This window comes from Scyliorhinus torazame, chromosome 11, assembly GCF_047496885.1.
Source record: "Scyliorhinus torazame isolate Kashiwa2021f chromosome 11, sScyTor2.1, whole genome shotgun sequence".
In the NCBI taxonomy this organism is placed as follows: Eukaryota; Metazoa; Chordata; class Chondrichthyes; order Carcharhiniformes; family Scyliorhinidae; genus Scyliorhinus; species Scyliorhinus torazame.
This window is the reverse complement of record NC_092717.1, coordinates 19,038,855-19,057,128: the sequence shown is the minus strand read 5'-3', so window position 1 is coordinate 19,057,128 and position 18,274 is coordinate 19,038,855. Positions and strand designations below refer to the sequence as shown.

At 42.6% G+C, this 18,274-nt stretch overlaps 1 protein-coding gene and 1 pseudogene across 2 annotated transcripts in view; both read right to left on the bottom strand.

Annotated features, from left to right (window-relative positions):
• Positions 1 to 18,274, bottom strand: part of slc35b3 (solute carrier family 35 member B3) — a 43,755-nt gene that overhangs the window by 18,399 nt on the left and 7,082 nt on the right. For both annotated transcript variants that reach the window (XM_072466999.1, XM_072467000.1), the window contains exons 4-6: positions 12,319 to 12,473; positions 9,740 to 9,847; positions 663 to 760 (exon numbers count right to left, since the gene is read on the bottom strand). In XM_072466999.1, coding sequence (XP_072323100.1) covers positions 663 to 760; positions 9,740 to 9,847; positions 12,319 to 12,473 — 361 coding nt within the window. The remainder of the gene's footprint in view (positions 1 to 662; positions 761 to 9,739; positions 9,848 to 12,318; positions 12,474 to 18,274) is intronic.
• Positions 15,261 to 15,355, bottom strand: LOC140386120 (U6 spliceosomal RNA; annotated as a pseudogene).

Here is an 18,274-nt window from a genome sequence, read left to right as displayed (position 1 = left end):
ATGTAAGAGCAAGGGGGTTATGTTGGAGCTGTATAAAACGCTGGTTAGGCCCCAGATGGAGTACTGTGTGCAGTTCTGGTCACCACACTACAGGAAGGAACTGATTGCCCTGGAGAAGGTGCAGAGGAGATTCACCATGATGTTGTCTGGGCTGGAGCCTTTCAGTTATCACGAGAGGCTGGACTGGATTTCCATGGAGCAGAGATGGCTCAGAGAAAACCTGATTGAGGTGTATAAAATTATGAGGGATATAGATATAAGGGGCGCAATTCTCCCATCGGGAGTCTAAGTGTCGACGCTGGAGTGAAAACCGGAGTGTTTTCTCAACCAAAAGGCTAGTCAAACCAATCCGCCTGGTTCAGACCCGTTCTTAACTGCATACATTGGGTTTCACACTCTTGGCCTATCAAAATCTCACTTCAGTGGAGGCCTATCAAAATCTCACTTCAGTGGAGGTAGTCGATGATTTAAATGGTCAGCTGCCTCTGTAAACCGAGTATATGTGAAACTCCCCCACAGAAATTGGAAATGCTGTCTTCGAGAATGGGACTTCTGATTTTTGGGCATTTATTTGCCATTAATTTGAATTTGGTCTACACTGTCGTGCTTTCAATAGATACTGAAATAACTGGGCCAAGCAGGTAGGGAATCCAGTCACTTACCATTTCTGAATTTGAACCATTATGCAGTTTCATAGCTTTCTCCTGTACATTTCCAATAGCTGCATCGGCGCAAAGTGCCATCGAGATAAGTGCTAGTCCTAGAGAACAGGAAGTTTACAAACTAACCGTTAAGCACAAGAAAATCACAATCATCCATTTTGGTCAAACATGACGTGCTGCTATAATTTCAGTTAATAAAACAACACTTCAGATATTTGTTCTTGTAATTCTTCCTTCTTAGCAAAAAAAAAACCCCTTTGTAATTAAGCTGCACATACTTTCGTTGACAATGATGCAAACAAGCATTAACCTCTCATCTCTGCCAAAATGAAAATCCTTCAGCTGAGACATGTAATTATCAAGACGGCCAACATTTAATTACTGCCACATAATGAAAAAAACTGCAATATTCATTCAACTTTGAACTTATTTAGTAAAGTATTTTATATTTAATATTTGGTCAGCTCAACTGTGTCAATAATGAAAGCAATGTTGGCATCAGTGGTGGCGAGGTAGATGTGGACAGGGAGCAGCAAATAGGTTTTCAAAAACAATTGTTTTCAAAATAATATACATGACATAATATTGAAACAAGCACCCCATTTATAGATAGCAAATTCTTAGAACAGCACATATTCATGTAGTGCCTTTAAAGTAGAAGTGCAGCTTAAATCTCTACTCAGGAGCAACAATCTGACAAAATTGGAAGCTAAGCCCAAGGAGGAGATATTTAGGGAAGTGACTATAAACCCACTTCTCCAGGTTTAAAGAGGGCCTTAAAAGAGTGGAGATGTCTGGGAAGGGGGTCTGGTGGGATGAGAGCTTCAGGGCGTGTTTGCTGAAGTCGTAGCCAGCAGCAGTGGAGCAAAAAGAATGAAAATGGGGTGGCAGCTTTCAAGGGCAGGAGGGTCAAACATGAATTTGTTTGAAGAACTGTTTGGTGATGACAATTTTAAAAAGGGAGAGCTAACTACTCGAGGAGAGACAACAGTTTACAATAGTAAAACATTTGTAGAGTTGCCCTGAAACTAGCATGTAAGTGTATCACTTAATGAACAGATACGTTCACAAATTTAGCAGTTTACGAACAAAGTCAAGAATATAATTACATATAATCCATTCTGATGGAAGGTCATTAACCTGGAATGGGAATTCTATTTCTTCCCTCTGTAGATTCTGCATAACCTGCATTTTCGGTTATTGTACACTATCTAAGAATGCCAGTCATAAGAAAAGCAGGAAGAGTTTTGTGGAAATAGGGTCAAGGGAACAGAAAGTGGGTCCATTGAAACATTCAGTGAAAGGCGCAGGGTGAGAGCGAAGGAAAGAAGGGAGAGCAGCAGAAGCTATTAAACGGTTTCAACTTTACTGACAACAAAAAGACATGAGTTTCCTCACACTTGTTGAAAGTGAGAGGACAGGGTGACGGAATTAAAGAAACTGCTGATGCTCAAGTAAAGAGACCAGGAGTTACTTCTGATCTCTGGGAAGATCTTGGAGCAGTAGGTAGATTTAATAGAGGGTGAGGCACAACAATGGGTGTGATTCAACTAGATCCGGTAATGGATGGCCAAGCCAGTTGTGTGCCTAATGAGCTCAACTTCATGGAGTGAAGGCATTGAGCGAGGGTTGCTGTACACCATGAGGATTAACCGATTAAGATTTTACTTGGAATAGGTTCATAGATGGAGGCAATAGGGTAGCTTAGCATGTCAACAGTTGCAGAAGTATAATAAAATTTAAGTTTTTTTCCCCCAGGTGTGGACTGATAATGGGGTTGGAAAGGGGCAGGATCATGTGGGTAGGAGAGATTCAAGATAGTGATAGCGATTCTGGGAAGAGAACAGCCATGAGAGATTTCCAGGCTGAGGGACTGACCATGAATATGAATATGCAAAGAGCATTTATATACTGGGAGAGGTTGGAGGAGAACAAGATGAAAATGGAATTAGAAGAAAGCAAAGCAAGTTAAGGGGAAGATTAAAGTTAGAGGATGAGGAGTTCTCAATGCAGAGACAAAATAAAAGGTGCTGTATATCTTGGGGAGAAACGTAGACTGGCACCGAGTTGGGGTAAAGAGACCAATGTGATAAAGGTCATACCACTCCATGATGGTTTGGGCAGGATAGGTAGTGTGAAGCTTAGGCTGGAAGCTTCAGTAAGAGGCAGGGTAGGATGAGCCAAATACCTGTACAGGTCAGAGCCACGATGTTAATAGAACATAGAACTGTACAGCACAGTACAGGCCCTTCGGCCCTTGGTGTTGTGCCAAACTAGTCTGAAACTAAGATCAAATCAACCTACTCCCAATCATTCCAGTGCACTCCATATGCCTATCCAATAACTGCTTGAAAGTTCCAAAAGTGTCCGACTCCACTACCATAGCTGGGAGTGCGTTCCACGCCCCAACCACTTTCTGAGTAAAGAACCTACCTCTGACATCCCTCCTATATCTTCCACCATGAACTTTATAGTTATGCCCCCTTGTAACAGCTACATCCACCCGAGGAAAAAGTCACTGAACGTCCACGCTATCTATCCCTCTCATCAGCTTATACACCTCAATTAAGTCACCTCATCCTCCTTCGCTCCAATGAGAAAAGCCCTAGCTCCCTCAACCTTTCCTCATAAGATCTACCCCCCAATCCAGGCAGCAACCTGGTAAATCTCCTTTGCACCCTTTCCAATGCTTCCACATTCTTCCTATAATGAGGTGACCAGAACTGCACACAATACTCCAAATGTGGTCTAACCAAGGTCTTGTACAGTTGCAGCATAACCTCATGGCTCTTAAACTCAATCCCCCTGTTAATAAATGCTAACACACTATAGGCTTTCTTCAAGGCTCTATCCACTTGGGTGGCAACTTTCAGAGATCTATGGACATGAACTCAGAGATCTCTCTGCTCCTCCACATTCTTCAGAACCCCGCCGTTAACCCTGTAATCCGCATTCAAATTTGTCCTACCAAAATGAATCACCTCACACTTATCAAGGTTAAACTCCACCAGCCACTTTTCAGCCCAGCTCTGCATCCTATCAATGTCTCTTTGCAGCCTACAACAGCCCTTCACATTATCCACTACTCCACCAATCTTGGTGCCATTAGCAAATTTACTTTAAAAACATTTTAAATTTTTAAAAAAAACTTTTAACTTTCATTTACTAATTAATTGACGCAATGTCAGTTAGAGGGGTGCAGTGCTCTGACTGTGAGATGTGGCAGGTCCGGGAGGCTTCCAGCGTCCCGGATGGCTTCATCTGCAGAAAGTGCACCCAACTGGAGCTCCTCACAGACCCGCATGGTTCGGTTGGATCGGCAATTGGATGCACTTAGGAGCGTGCAGGTGGCGGAAAGCGTCATAGATAGCAGTCATATAAATGTGGTCACACCTAAGGTGCAGGCAGAGAAATGGGTGACACCAGAAAGGGCAGGCAGTCAGTGCAGGAAACCCCTGTGGTTGTCCCCCTCTCGAACAGGTATACCCCTTTGGATACTGTTGGGGGGAGGATAGCCTATCAGGGGAAAACAGCAGCAGCCAGAGCAGTGGCACTACGGCTGGCTCTGATGTTCAGAAGGGAGGGTCAAAGCGCAGAAGAGCAATAGTAATAGGGGACTCTATAGTCAGGGGCACAGATAGGTGCTTCTGTGGACGTGAAAGAGACTCCAGGATGGTATGTTGCCACCCTGGTGCCAGGGTCCAGGATGTCTCCGAACGGGTAGAGGGCATCCTGAAGGGGGAGGGCAAACAGGCAGAGGTCATTGTACATATTGGTACTAATGACATAGGCAGGAAGGGGCATGAGGTCCTGCAGCAGGAGTTCAGGGAGCTAGGCAGAAAGTTAAAAGACATGACCTCTAGAGTTGTAATCTCGGGATTACTCCCTGTGCCACGTGTCAGTGAGGCTAGAAATAGGAAGATAGAGCAGCTAAACACGTGGCTAAACAGCTGTTGTAGGAGAGAGGGTTTCCGTTATCTGGACCACTGGGAGCTCTTCCGGGGCAGGTGTGACCTATATAAGGACGGGTTGCATCTAAACTGGAGAGGCATAAATATCCTGGCCGCGAGGTTTGCTAGTGTCACATGGAAGGGTTTAAACTAGTATGACAGGGGGGTGGGCACGGGAGCAATAGGTCAGAAGGTGAGAGCATTGAGGGAGAACTAGGGAATAGGGACAGTGTGGCTCTGAGGCAGAGCAGACAGGGAGAAGTTGCTGAACACAGCGGGTCTGGTGGCCTGAAGTGCATATGTTTTAATGTAAGAAGTATTACGGGTAAGGCAGATGAACTTAGAGCTTGGATTAGTACTTGGAACTATGATGTTGTGCCATTACAGAGACCTGGTTGAGGGAAGGGCAGGATTGGCAGCTAAACGTTCCAGGATTTAGATGTTTCAGGCGGGATAGAGGGGGATGTAAAAGGGGTGGCGGAGTTGCGCTACTGGTTAGGGAGGATATCATAGCTGTGCTACGGGAGGACACCTCAGAGGGCAGTGAGGCTATATGGTAGAGATCAGGAATAAGAAGGGTGCAGTCACAATGTTGGGGGTTTACTACAGGCCTCCCAACAGCCAGTGGGAGATAGAGGAGCAGATAGGTAGACAGATTTTGGAAAAGAGTAAAAATAACAAGTGATGGGAGACTTCAACTTCCCCAATATTGACTGGGACTCACTTAGTGCCAGGGGCTTAGACGGGGCAGAGTTTGTAAGGAGCATCCAAGGAGGGCTTCTTAAAACAATATGTAGACAGTCCAACTAGGGAAGGGGCGGTACTGTACCTGGTATTGGGGAATGAGCCCGGCCAGGTGGTAGAAGTTTCAGTAGGGGAGCATTTCAGGAACGGTGACCACAATTCAGTAAGTTTTAAAGTGCTGGTGGACAAGGATAAGAGTGGTCCTAGGGTGAATGTGCTAAATTGGGGGAAGGCTAATTATAACAATATTAGGCGGGAACTGAAGAACCTAGATTGGGGGCGGACGTTTGAGGGCAAATCAACATCTGACATGTGGGAGGCTTTCAAGTGTCAGTTGAAAGGAATTCAGGACCGGCATGTTCCTGTGAGGAAGAAGGATAAATACGGCAATTTTCGGGAACCTTGGATAACGAGAGATATTGTAGGCCTCGTCAAAAAGAAAAAGGAGGCATTTGTCAGGGCTAAAAGGCTGGGAACAGACGAAGCCTGCGTGGAATATAAGGAAAGTAGGAAGGAACTTAAGCAAGGAGTCAGGAGGGCTAGAAGGGGTCACGAAAAGTAATTAGCAAATAGGGTTCAGGAAAATCCCAAGGCTTTTTACACGTACATAAAAAGCAAGAGGGTAGCCAGGGAAAGGGTTGGCCCACTGAAGAATAGGCAAGGGAATCTATGTGTGGAGCCAGAGGAAATGGGCGAGGTACTAAATGAATACTTTGCATCAGTATTCACCAAAGAGAAGGAATTGGTAGATGTTGAGTCTGGAGAAGGGTGTGTAGATAGCCTGGGTCACATTGAGATCAAAAAAGACGAGGTGTTGGGCGGCTTAAAAAATATTAAGGTAGATAAGTCCCCAGGGCCTGATGGGATCTACCCCAGAATACAGAAGGAGGCTGGAGAGGAAATTGCTGAGGCCTTGACAGAAATCTTTGGATCCTCACTGTCTTCAGGTGATGTCCCGGAGGACTGGAGAATAGCCAATGTTGTTCCTCTGTTTAAGAAGGGTAGCAAGGATAATCCCGGGAACTACAGGCCAGTGAGCCTTACTTCAGTGGTAGGGAAATTACTGGAGAGAATTCTTCGAGACAGGATCTACTCCCATTTGGAAGCAAATGGACGTATTAGTGAGAGGCAGCATGGTTTTGTGAAGGGGAGGTCGTGTCTCACTAACTTGATAGAGTTTTTCGAGGAGGTCACAAAGATGATTGATGCAGGTAGGGCAGTGGATGTTGTCTATATGGACTTCAGTAAGGCCTTTGACAAGGTCCATCATGGTAGACTAGTACAAAAGGTGAAGTCACACGGGATCAGGGGTGAGCTGGCAAGGTGGATACAGAACTGGCTAGGTCATAGAAGGCAGAGAGTAGCAATGGAAGGATGCTTTTCTAATTGGAGGGTTGTGACCAGTGGTGTTCCGCAGGGATCAGTGCTGGGACCTTTGCTGTTTGTAGTATATATAAATGATTTGGAGGAAAATGTAACTGGTCTGATTAGTACGTTTGCAGACGACACAAAGATTAGTGGAATTGCGGATAGCGATGAGGACTTTCAGAGGATACAGCAGGATTTAGATTGTTTGGAGGCTTGAGCGGAGAGATGGCAGATGGAGTTTAATACGGACAAATGTGAGGTAATGCATTTTGGAAGGTCTAATACAGGTAGGGAATATACAGTGAATGGTAGAACCCTCAAGAGTATTGAAAGTCAGAGAGATCTAGGAGTACAGGTCCACAGGTCACTGAAAGGGGCAGCACAGGTGGCGAAGGTAGTCAAGAAGGCATACGGCATGCTTGCCTTCATTGGCCGGGGCACTGAGTATAAGAATTGGCAAGTCATGTTGCAGCTGTAAAGAACCTTAGTTAGGCCACACTTGGAGTATAGTGATCAATTCTGGTCGCCACACTACCAGAAGGATGTGGAGGCTTTAGAGATGGTGCAGAAGAGATTTAGCAGAATGTTGCCTGGTATGGAGGGCATTAGCTATGAGGAGCGGTTGAATAAAATCGGTTTGTTCTCACTGGAACGACGGAGGTTGAGGGGCGACCTGATAGAGGTCTACAAAATTATGAGGGGCATTGACAGAGTGGATAGTCAGAGGCTTTTTCCCAGGGTAGAGGGGTCAGTTACTAGGGGGCATAGGTTTAAGGTGAGAGGGGCAAGGTTTAGAGTAGATGTACGAGGCAAGTTTTTTTTACACAGAGGGTAGTGGGTGCCTGGAACTCGCTACCGGAGGTGGTGTTGGAAGCAGGGACGATAGTGACATTTATGGCGCAACTTGACAAATACATGAATAGGATGGGAATAGAGGGATACGGACCCAGGAAGTGTAGAAGATTGTAGTTTAGTCGGGCAGCATGGTCGGCACGGGCTTGGAGGGCCGAAGGGCCTGTTCCTGTGCTGTACATTTCTTTGTTCTTCAATGCCATCATTCAAGTCATTGATAAAAATCACAAATAGCAGAGGACCCAGCATTGATCCCGGTGGTACACCGCTGGTGACTGGGCTCCAGGATGAAAATTTACCATCCACCACCACTCTCTGGCTTCTATGTGATCGCCAGGTCCTGATCCAATCGGCCAAATTTCCCTGTATGCCATGCCACCTTACTTTCTGCATGAGCTGACCATGGGGCACCTTATCAAACGCCTTACTAAAATCCATGTATACGAAGTCAACTGCTCTACCTTCATCTATGTACTTAGTTACCTCCTCAAAGAATACAATCAAATTTGTGAGGCAAGACTTACGCCTTACAAATCCGTGCTAACTATCCTGGATTAAGCTGTATCTTTCCAAATGATCATAATCCTATCCCTCAGGACCCTTTCCAATAATTTACCTATGACCGAAGTGAGACTAACCGGCCTATAATTCCCAGGGTTATACCTATTCCCTTTCTTGAACAAGGGGACAACATTCGCCTCTCTCCAGTTTTCTGGCACTATTCCTGTAGACAGTGAGGACATAAAGATCAAAGATAGCTCTGCTATCCCATCCCTCGCCTCCCAAAGAATCCTAAGATATATCCCAGCAGGTCCAGGGGACTTATCTATCCTCAGGCTTCTCAAAATTTCTAACACATCTTCATTCCGAATATCCACCTCCTCCAGCCTACCAGCCTGTATTGCACTATCCTCCTCAACAAATGGACGTGTCCACAATAAAACGAATAGCAAAAACGTTTTGCAAAAGTGAATGGATGTCTGAAGGGAAAAAGGAAGAAGAGCAGTGACTGTTGGCAGTGTCCAAATAGATAGCAGCGAGTGTTTTGAGCAAGATGTGCTAAGGTTTGACAAGATTAACCCCCAGCAGACACACCAGGGTGGGAAAATCCACGAGATGTTGGGATAGGTGAGGGTTGCTGTTTATTAGAAGGCAGTAACAGATCAATAGGTGTTTCAGACAATGTCTAGGGAGGCACAGAAACCACTCATTCGTAAGACCTTTGACCACAAAGTGACTGCAGTTCACCATATTAGTTTGCTCTAGCTTCTACTGCTTCAACTGACTTTGGCTAGTTTTATTTCATAACATCACACACCACTGTACTCAGAAGGCAGAATTTTGCTTCTCAAGGCAAAACTGTCCGGTGCAAATCGGATTTACTTCAGATTATGCAGCTGCCAAAGCATTTTACTCCTCTGAAGAAACCGCTGGTCAGTGAAAATGCAGGTGCTCCTGTTTTATTTTGTGTGTCAGTGATACCAAAATAGTAGCAAATATATGTTAGAGAAGTAAATTTGGTCTCTGAAGTGACTGTCAACCACTCTTTTCAACCCTCAGGCAGTTGACCTAATGTGTATTCACCGCCTGAAACTTAATACTGAGTATATCAGAGCAGTTTATACAAATAATGTTCAAATTCCAAGGAACTATCAGGGAGGTTTACAGCCAATATTGAATAGACTTGCTTTCCCTTCAAAAAAATGCACTTATGCACTTTTGAAACATTCAAATGTTTTGGAAGCAAGTTAACTGTTTTGGAAGCAAGTTAACGGCTATTCAAAGCCATAATTGTGCGCCGACTTTGTCCAGAAGATGAAACGTTTGTGAGCATATCTGCTCCTTTAGGTGATACATTACAGGCTAGTTTCAGTGCAACACTACAAATGTTGACTTAGTAGTTTAAAAATCGATGCTGCAAAAGGTCACTAATTAATGAACATAATAAGAATTGGATGGTAAAAAGGAATTCAAGACATTCTGCAAATATTGCTAAGCTCCGAAGATGCCAGTTTAAACATAAAATGCAATAAATCGGACCCCTTAAGTGCACAAACCTCCCAGCTGTTAACCATCAAGTTATTACACAGCTACCCAAAAGTGAAACTAGATATTCCGAAATATCATAAAAATGGCCAACAGGACTGAAATTACATGCCTTACCTGTCAGATGAAAATTTGGCGTCACTGTGCTATCAGCCAATGTGAACCAAATCAGCCCAAAGCTCATACAAAGTGCAGCAGACACATCTATAATATTGTAGCGTTTTCCTGGTTATAGGAAGCAAACAGATTAACAAATGATTACAGATATACAATGGCAGTTCCAAAGAAAAAACACCTGCCAGTTGCCGGGTTGGGAGAAAGGAAGAGAGAGCGAGAGAGAGAAAGGAAGGAGAGTAAAGAGAGATACTTGGGCTTCCTTTTAAAAACAAACTACTGCATTCTGCTTAATACTGATCTAAATGACAGTGCAAGACCAAAACTTTTCATCCACAGATCATTGCATCTACTTTTTCTTTCAGAACTTTAAAAACCTTCAGGCAAGATTGACATCAAGGTAAAATTACAGAATATGGAACGCTGCAATTGATCTCTGGAAGAATTGTTTTAATTTTTAAAATATAAATTTAGAGTACCCAATTCATTTTTTCCAATTAAGGGGCAATTTTAGTCACCAATCCACCTACCCTGCACATCTTTGGGTTGTGGGGACGAAACCCACGAAAACACGGGGAGAATGTGCAAATTACACACAGACAGTGACCCAGAGCCGGGATCGAACCTGGGACCTTGGCGCTGTGAGGCAGCAGTGCTAACCATTGTGCCACCGTGCTGCCCCGATCTCTGGATAAATTGATGTAAGCTTTGTAGAGCAGACATGATTGTCTGGTGTTCTGGCCAACATTTAATTCTATTGTTGTTTGCAGGGCCTTATTTTGTGAAACGTGCTTTATTAAATACAGTTTCACTCATCATTTTTATGTCACCACCAAAATGCTTCGGCATGCATTTGTTAGCTTCAAACTCGATTACTCCAATGTTCTTCTGACCAGCCTCCTTAATGTCCCATTTTCCATAAACTTACTTAATTTAAAACTATGAAGCCTGTGTTCTATCCTCCAAGTTCCACTTATCCATCGCCCCAATTATCATTTATCTATACAAACACCTGGCTCCCTCAACTTCAAAAAGGTATTTATAATCCTACATTGCTACAATCCGCATCTCTAGAACCTCCTCCAGCCCTACAACCATCCACGATTCATGAATTCCTACCTGAACCCCTTTTTCTTCTTCTTTACCTCTTTCGCCTTCATTAAGGCTCGCCGTAAAAGTGGTTACTTAACCCAAGTTTTAGGCAACTCTGAAACCCCTCTATCTTTGTTTGGCTCAGTGTCTCTACTGAACATTTTATCATGTGAAAAGGTGCTTTATAGATTCAAGATGTTATTTAAATTACTAAAGTTCACAGGAATCAGGCATCAGTCTAGGGCATGTGATTAGACATAGGATAGTAGCACAAGATGACACAGTAGAAGCTGATAAAGCATTCCTACACCAAGGAGAAGGTGTTTTTGGGGAATTGGTCAGCAAGGGAGCTTGTAGAGTCAAGCAGCTTAGATCAAATTAGGCAATGGTATCTTGAAGAGAAAGAATTATCAGTTGTAGCTGCTAGGAGAGTACAAAGACAGGGAGATAGACAAGATATAGAAAATCTCATTAACTTTTATACAAATCCCTGACATTAATTGCAAATAATTAACAGCATCTGTAGAACTAGATCATTTGTATTTAGAAATCACAGTACTATTTTCTCATATAGCAAACTAGCTTGAAAATAGCATTACTTGGCTAAATCTGCAATCGGCACCATGGCCGAAACTTTCCGGCCGTTCACAGCGCTGGGATACCCCTTCCACATGTTTCAGTCTGGCGAGGGATGCATTCAACAGAAATCCCGTTCAGAATGGCTGGAACAGACGATCCCGCTGCTGGCCAATGGCGGGCCGCCTCCTGCCGCTGGGAAACACCCAGCAAGTTGCACGGCAAATCCCACCCAATCTCTTTTGCTGTTAGACTGCAGAGCAAACCCCCCCCCAAATTCCACTATTTTGTTTCCCAACTTGGAGAGATTGGAAACAGTAGGAAATATGGGTATATATTTGTGTTCTATGAACATATTAATTGCCTAAAATGAAAATCGAACAAAATATCTTCACTATTTAATTTTTAATTGGGATAAGCACCTTTTAAGGTTAGCATGGAATTGTTCAGTTTTAAAATGTTGCTTTGAACAATTAAGTGCACTCAAAGTGCAATTTGAAGTACTTAGGTTTGTGAAAACCATTCAAGTGAAAACACATATAGCTGTGATGAATCTCATATCATTGCAACATGGTCATCATTCGCATTTAAACAATATTGTATTATTATCCCCATTAAATATTTAACGCAGAAACCTAACATACTTAAAGGCAATACACGGTAACCTCTTAACTGCCACTAACCCCATCACTGAAAAATGGACAATCGTGGTTCCAAAAATCGAGCTTTTTATATTATGTATAGCAACATTACATTCATCTACAGTGCTAATTATAAGAATACACTTCTAGTCACCAAGAAGGGAGTTGGAACACAAATATCATGTAAAGGCTTGTTTTCCAAATTCTGTTAGATAACACTGTCCCACATTTTACGAACTACAATATTGTAGAATTTTCAACTCTAGTGCATACCTTGGATGAAGACTCCTCCTATCATAACAGGAATCAGCTTGCAGCATTTAAAGATTACTTGAGTTGGATAATTCAGATATCCCAGAGAATTATTTGACAAGCCCATAGTGCCCACTGTAAGAAATGCTATGAGCATATACGTTTTCCAGGGAATCCTACAAAACAAGACATAAAAGGGTTGTAAGCCAGATTCAGTGATTTCTGATGCTTAATAGGAGTTGTAGTTAGACAATGGCTATATCATGGTTTACAATTTGAAGTATGCAGTTTAAGAAATGCACAACATCTGCCTTCCTTGGGGGATTTCAACTTCATTTATATTCAAGTCCAAAAATGCTGAGGTAAAATATTCAAACTTACTTTCTAAAATGTTACACTTTGCTACAAAGTGGTCATTTGAAATTCATCCTTTATCAGACCATTTTCAATAGGTTCATCTGTTCCCTATGGTTTCGTACAAGTGATCACACTTCAAAAATAAAAAAATACCTCATTGGCTGGAAAGCACTATGAAACATCCTGTGGCGCTTAAGCATTATAAGCACAAGAAGTGCAAGTCATTCTTGCTTTCCTTTTTATTGGCCAGCTGCAGAGGATCAGTGACCTATATGAAGCAAATGGTTCAATTTGATTCCAAGTGTTTATTCCAATCATCACTGTGCATAAATTAATTTAAAATATGGTTCCCTTCTTAGGGAGCCCCTCAGGATCGAAAATGACTGCTTGCTCTCTGGTTTGATGGACCTTGAGATGGTTGATTAAGTCGAATGTGCAATCTGCAGATTCTGCCGCCTGTTTGGAGGGTTAGGTAGATGAGTTTTTTGGAGAACTGTGCCCTCTCTCTGACGCTCAAGACTTTGCCTCTGCGTGCTCCCAATGAAGGCGCTCGATGGGTTTGGTGCCTTCCTGAATAAACCTTCGCCATTTTGGCTGTTCACAAGCCTATGTCACCCATGATGTTCAATCTCTTCAGTGATGCTTTGAGGACATCCCTAAAGCGTTTCTGTTATCCTCCTAGGAGTCTCTTTCTATGGCCAAGTTCCGAGCACAGCAGTTGCTCTAGGATTCTGGCATTAGGCATACGAACGATAAAACCAGCATCACTGAACAGGACATGCGTCATTAGCGCCTCAATACAATTAAACCCAAAACCTCACACAAATTGATAGCAATATTCTGAAGAGTTGTGCTTTGAAGTTAACATAGTTACATCAAACTAATTTTATAAACATACATGATATAAAATTGAAAAGGTGCAATATTTGGAAATTTTAGTCAATTGGAAATAAATATGCACTTGAATACATGAAGTCTTTACCAATTCCACAGAATTAAAAAAAAAGATAACCATTTAAATCAGGGCAAGTTCTAGATAGTAACCACAAACAAGTAAAACTTAAAAGAGAATCTACCAATTATCTTTAAAGCACAGGATTCTCTGATGCATCAGTAAATAGTTGAGCCATAAGGACAAGGAAGATCAGTGCAATTCTAAGACAATTGGCCAAACCAGTGCAAAACCAAATCAAGAAATTTCAAGTGTAAATTGCTTATTAAGTTTCAACAATCTAGTTACTTTGAAAAAGAAAATTGTGCTGTAATTTGGTTCTGCCCATTGCCTGATTAAATTAATCAACATTGCACATTTATGCCAATTGCACACGTTTACAGATCGTCAAGGAGGCCTTTATATAGTTTTTTAAAAAATGAGCAAGGACACCAATTGGGCAAAGTTATAATACCTATAATCTTTATTATTGTCACGTGTAGGCTTACATTAACACCACAATTAAAATCCCCTAGTTGCCACATTCCAACGCCTGTTCAGATACACCGAAGGAGAATTCAGAATGCTCAAACTACCTAACAGCACATCTTTTGGGACTTGTGGGAGGAAACCAGAGCACCCGGAGGAAACCCACGCAGACACAGGGAGAACATGCAGACTCCAAACTGAAGACTTTAGACTAGCAAATGGGTCTGCATGGCATTAAAGAAAAAAAGATTGCTGTAGTTGGTCAGGTTGGCAACTGGACTAGACACTTTTTTTTGTCATTGAACCCATTTTCTGCAATATTAATAAAACAGCATAAACCATATAAAGGCATGTACCTTATTGTTTTATTTAAAATTATGTTCCATAAGGCTGCCTGTTTCTGCTGATTCATTGAAGGTTTTACAATTCAGCAATATGCAAGTTATAGAAATGGGAGAGTGCAATTTGCACCCAGATTGCTAACTGCACCCAAAGCAGAAGCATTTGGCCACAGATGTGAACCCCAGACCAAAAAGATCCTAGGTTTGATCCCCACACAGTACACCGCAAGCTAAGAACCCAGAACCGAGTCTTAAACTCTATTGATCTCAGCCTTGAATGTACTCAATGACCTAACACCCACAGTCCCCTGGAGGAAGAAGAGAGAATTCCATTTTCACAACTCTCCAAATGAAGAAATGCCTCCTCTTCTGACTCTGAAAGGGCTGAACCTTTCCCTTGAGACTATGCCACCTAGGTCAATACTCTGCAATTGGAGGAAACAATGTCTCATGATCCAGCCTGTCAAGCTTTCCTAGAATACTACATGTCTCAATGAGATTACCTCGCATTCTTCTAAACGTGAGAGTAGAGGCCCATTTTACTCAATCGCTCCTCAGAGGACAACTCTCATCCCAGTAATCAATTCAGTGAATCTTTGATACATCCACTCTTTAAAAAAAAATATTTTAAGAGTACCCAATACTTTTTTTTCCAATCAAGGAGCAATTTAGCGTGGCCAATTCACCTAACCTGCACATCTTTTTTGGGTTGTGGGGGTGAGGCCCACGCAGGCACAAGGAGAATGTGCAAGCTCCACCCGGACAGTGACCCAGGGCTGGGATCGAACCAGGGACCTCGGCGCCATGAGGCTGCAGCGCTAACCACTGTGTCACCGTGCTGCCCTAAAAATATGTAACTCTTCACGAATTTGCGTGCCATCCTTACGCAGAGGCCATGCTAATCTTTTCTGTATCGTTCCAATTTTAGTATTTAGGGGCTTTTCACAGTAACTTCATTGAAGCCTACTTGTGACAATAAGCGATTATTATGTGCTGCTGAAGTGACCACAATACATTCTTCCTTCAGTACGGAGACCAAAACTGTACAGTATTCACTAAAGCCTTGTATAGCTGCAGCAAGGCTGCCTTACTCTTGTCCTCCCAACTCCATTACAGATAGATTGCTGTAACTGCATGTTTACTGTGCTTCAGGTATAAGGACACAAGAATCCCTCAGAACTGCAACAGTTAATAGCTTCTCAACATGTTAAAAAAATATTGTTTTTCTATTCTTCCAACGGAGGTGGACAACCTCACATTTCCCCACATTACAATTCACCTGCCCATTCCTAACGGGTCCACAATCCTTTAGAGTTTGTGTCCTCACAGCCTACTTTTCCATCTAGGTTTGCACTGTCAGCACTCGTGGATATATCATATTCAGCCCGTTCTTTTAAGTTCATTATTGTTAACAGAGTGGCCATAGCATTGATCCTTGCGGCACCTCATCAGTATTTGAATTGAATTTGATTTACGTCATGTGTACTGAGGTACAGTGAAAAGTATTATTCTGTGAATAGTCCAGACAGATCATTCTATACATGAGAAAACAGAGGACATGCATCAATATGCAATGCAAATACATAGGCTCAGACATCGGGTGAGCGTACGGAGTGTAGTACTACTCAGTAGAGAAGATGTGTGAAGAGATCAGTTCAGTCCATAAGAGGGTCATTCAGGAGTCTGGTAACAGCGGGGAAGAAGCAGTTTTTGAACCTGTTAATGCGTGTTCCCAGACTTTTGTATCACCTGCCTGTGGAAGACGTTGGAAGGGGGAATAACCCGGGTGGGAGGGGTCTTTGATTATGCTGCCCAAGAAGTCTGCCAACATGAAAATGATCCCGTTTTCTTTAAAAAAATTTAGAGTACCCAATTCATTTTTTCCAATTAAGGGGCAGTTTAGTGTGGCTAATTCACCTACCCTGCACATCATTGGGTTGTGGGTGTGAAACCCACAAAAACACGGGGAGAATGTGCAAACTCCACACGGACAGTGACCCAGTGCTGAGATCGAACCTGGGACCTCGGTGCCGCGAGGCAGCTGTGCTACCCACTGGGCCACTGTGCTGCCCAGGATCCTCTGTTTTCTATCCATAAACCAAATTGCTACCTATGCTATTATTCTCAACCCTGTAAGCCCATATTGAGTGCAATGACCTTGCATGGGGCACCTTATTGAATGCTTCAGATAGGCTGTTGATTTGGTACTGCAATTGACATCATTGCTTTGGGTTAGTTTTGTCCATTATTCAGTGACCCACTGCTAGTAGTCCATGTCAGAAAGGACAGGATTGGTTTGGTTGCTGTGTTCCTTACAGTCAAATAGCTTGTTGACACCGATATTGCAATCACTATTCATGCACATATGTGGTCACTTGATCCCAGTGTGTAAAGACAACAACTGCTTGTAAAATAGCTCCCAGCAATGTCTTCAGAACAGGAAGAAAATTTGCTTACAATTCTCTGAAAAAATATCCCACTTACCTTTTTTAATCTAGCATAAGTCCTTGCCTACCAATATTGATATTAGTCCGAGAGATAAATAATTTGATAAATTTGTTATGGTATTTAATTTCTCAGTTCGGAAAGATAAAGATTGGCAAACTAACCTACTGAATATGAGCACCGCAAACGATTGATTTTTATTGTCATGCCAAAAAATGTATCAACAGGAAATATCAATGTCAAATGAAATGAGCAGTGCCTGTTTTGTTTAATCCATTAAAAGCAATTTTAACAATGCCTTGGATGCACAATGTACTTGGAACACCTTCAGAGAAAGTTTGGATTGACTATAAACCACCAACAAATAACAAAGATGTAGCAAATAACTATCCAAATAAAATGGGGGTTTCCAGCACTAGCAATCCTAGCATTCACAGCAGATCAAAACAACTATTTATGCCCATTTGAAAACGATTGAGCCAAACAAATGTTCAAACTGGTGCTGTGGATAGTTTTAATTGTTTCTTTTTGTCCAATATTTAAACTCATTAGCATATGGGTAAATACAAAATCTTCCAAAAACCAGAGCCATTCGGCAGCCAAGATCATAGAATGCAATTTCAATTGGCTGCACAGCACAAATAGTTTCTGTGCAGCACAAATATAAGAGGCAGCACGGTAGCACAGTGGTTAGCACAATTGCTTCACAGCTCCAAGGTCCCAGGTTCGATTCCCAGCTTGGGTCACTGTCTTTGCAGAGTCTGCACATTCTCCCCGTGTCTGCGTGGGTTTCCTCCGGGTGTTCCGGTTTCCTCCCACGGTCCAAAGATGTGCAGGTTAGGTGGCTTGGCCATGATAAATTGCCCTGGGGTGGGGTTACTGGGTTATGGGGATAGTGTGGTGGTGTGGGCTTGGGTCGGGTGCTCTTTCCAAGAGCCGGTGCAGACTCGATGGGCTGAATGGCCTCCTTCTGCACTGTAAATTCTATGATTCTGTATAGGCAGTGACCAAAAACCCCATTTACTTGCTGTAGCTTTCTATTATCATTGGCATGCAGCACATTAAGGATAACACAAATATAAACGACGCCTGCTCTTCCCTCTGTACTGCTACAAATATTATCTTTCTGGAGAGATCACAAGTATTGGTAATAATAATAATCGCTTATTGTCACAAGTAGACTTCAATGAAGTTACTGTGAAAAGCCCCTAGTCGCCACATTCCAGCGCCTGTTCAGGGAGGCCGGTACGGGAATTGAGTCCGCTGCAGGCATTGTTCTGTATTACAAGCCAGCTTTTTAGCAACTGTGCTAAACCAGCCCCTAGCAGGTAGGGACGTATAAAATTAACTCATCTAATAATAATCTTTATTGTCACAAGTAGGCTTACATTAACACTGCAATGAAGTTACTGTG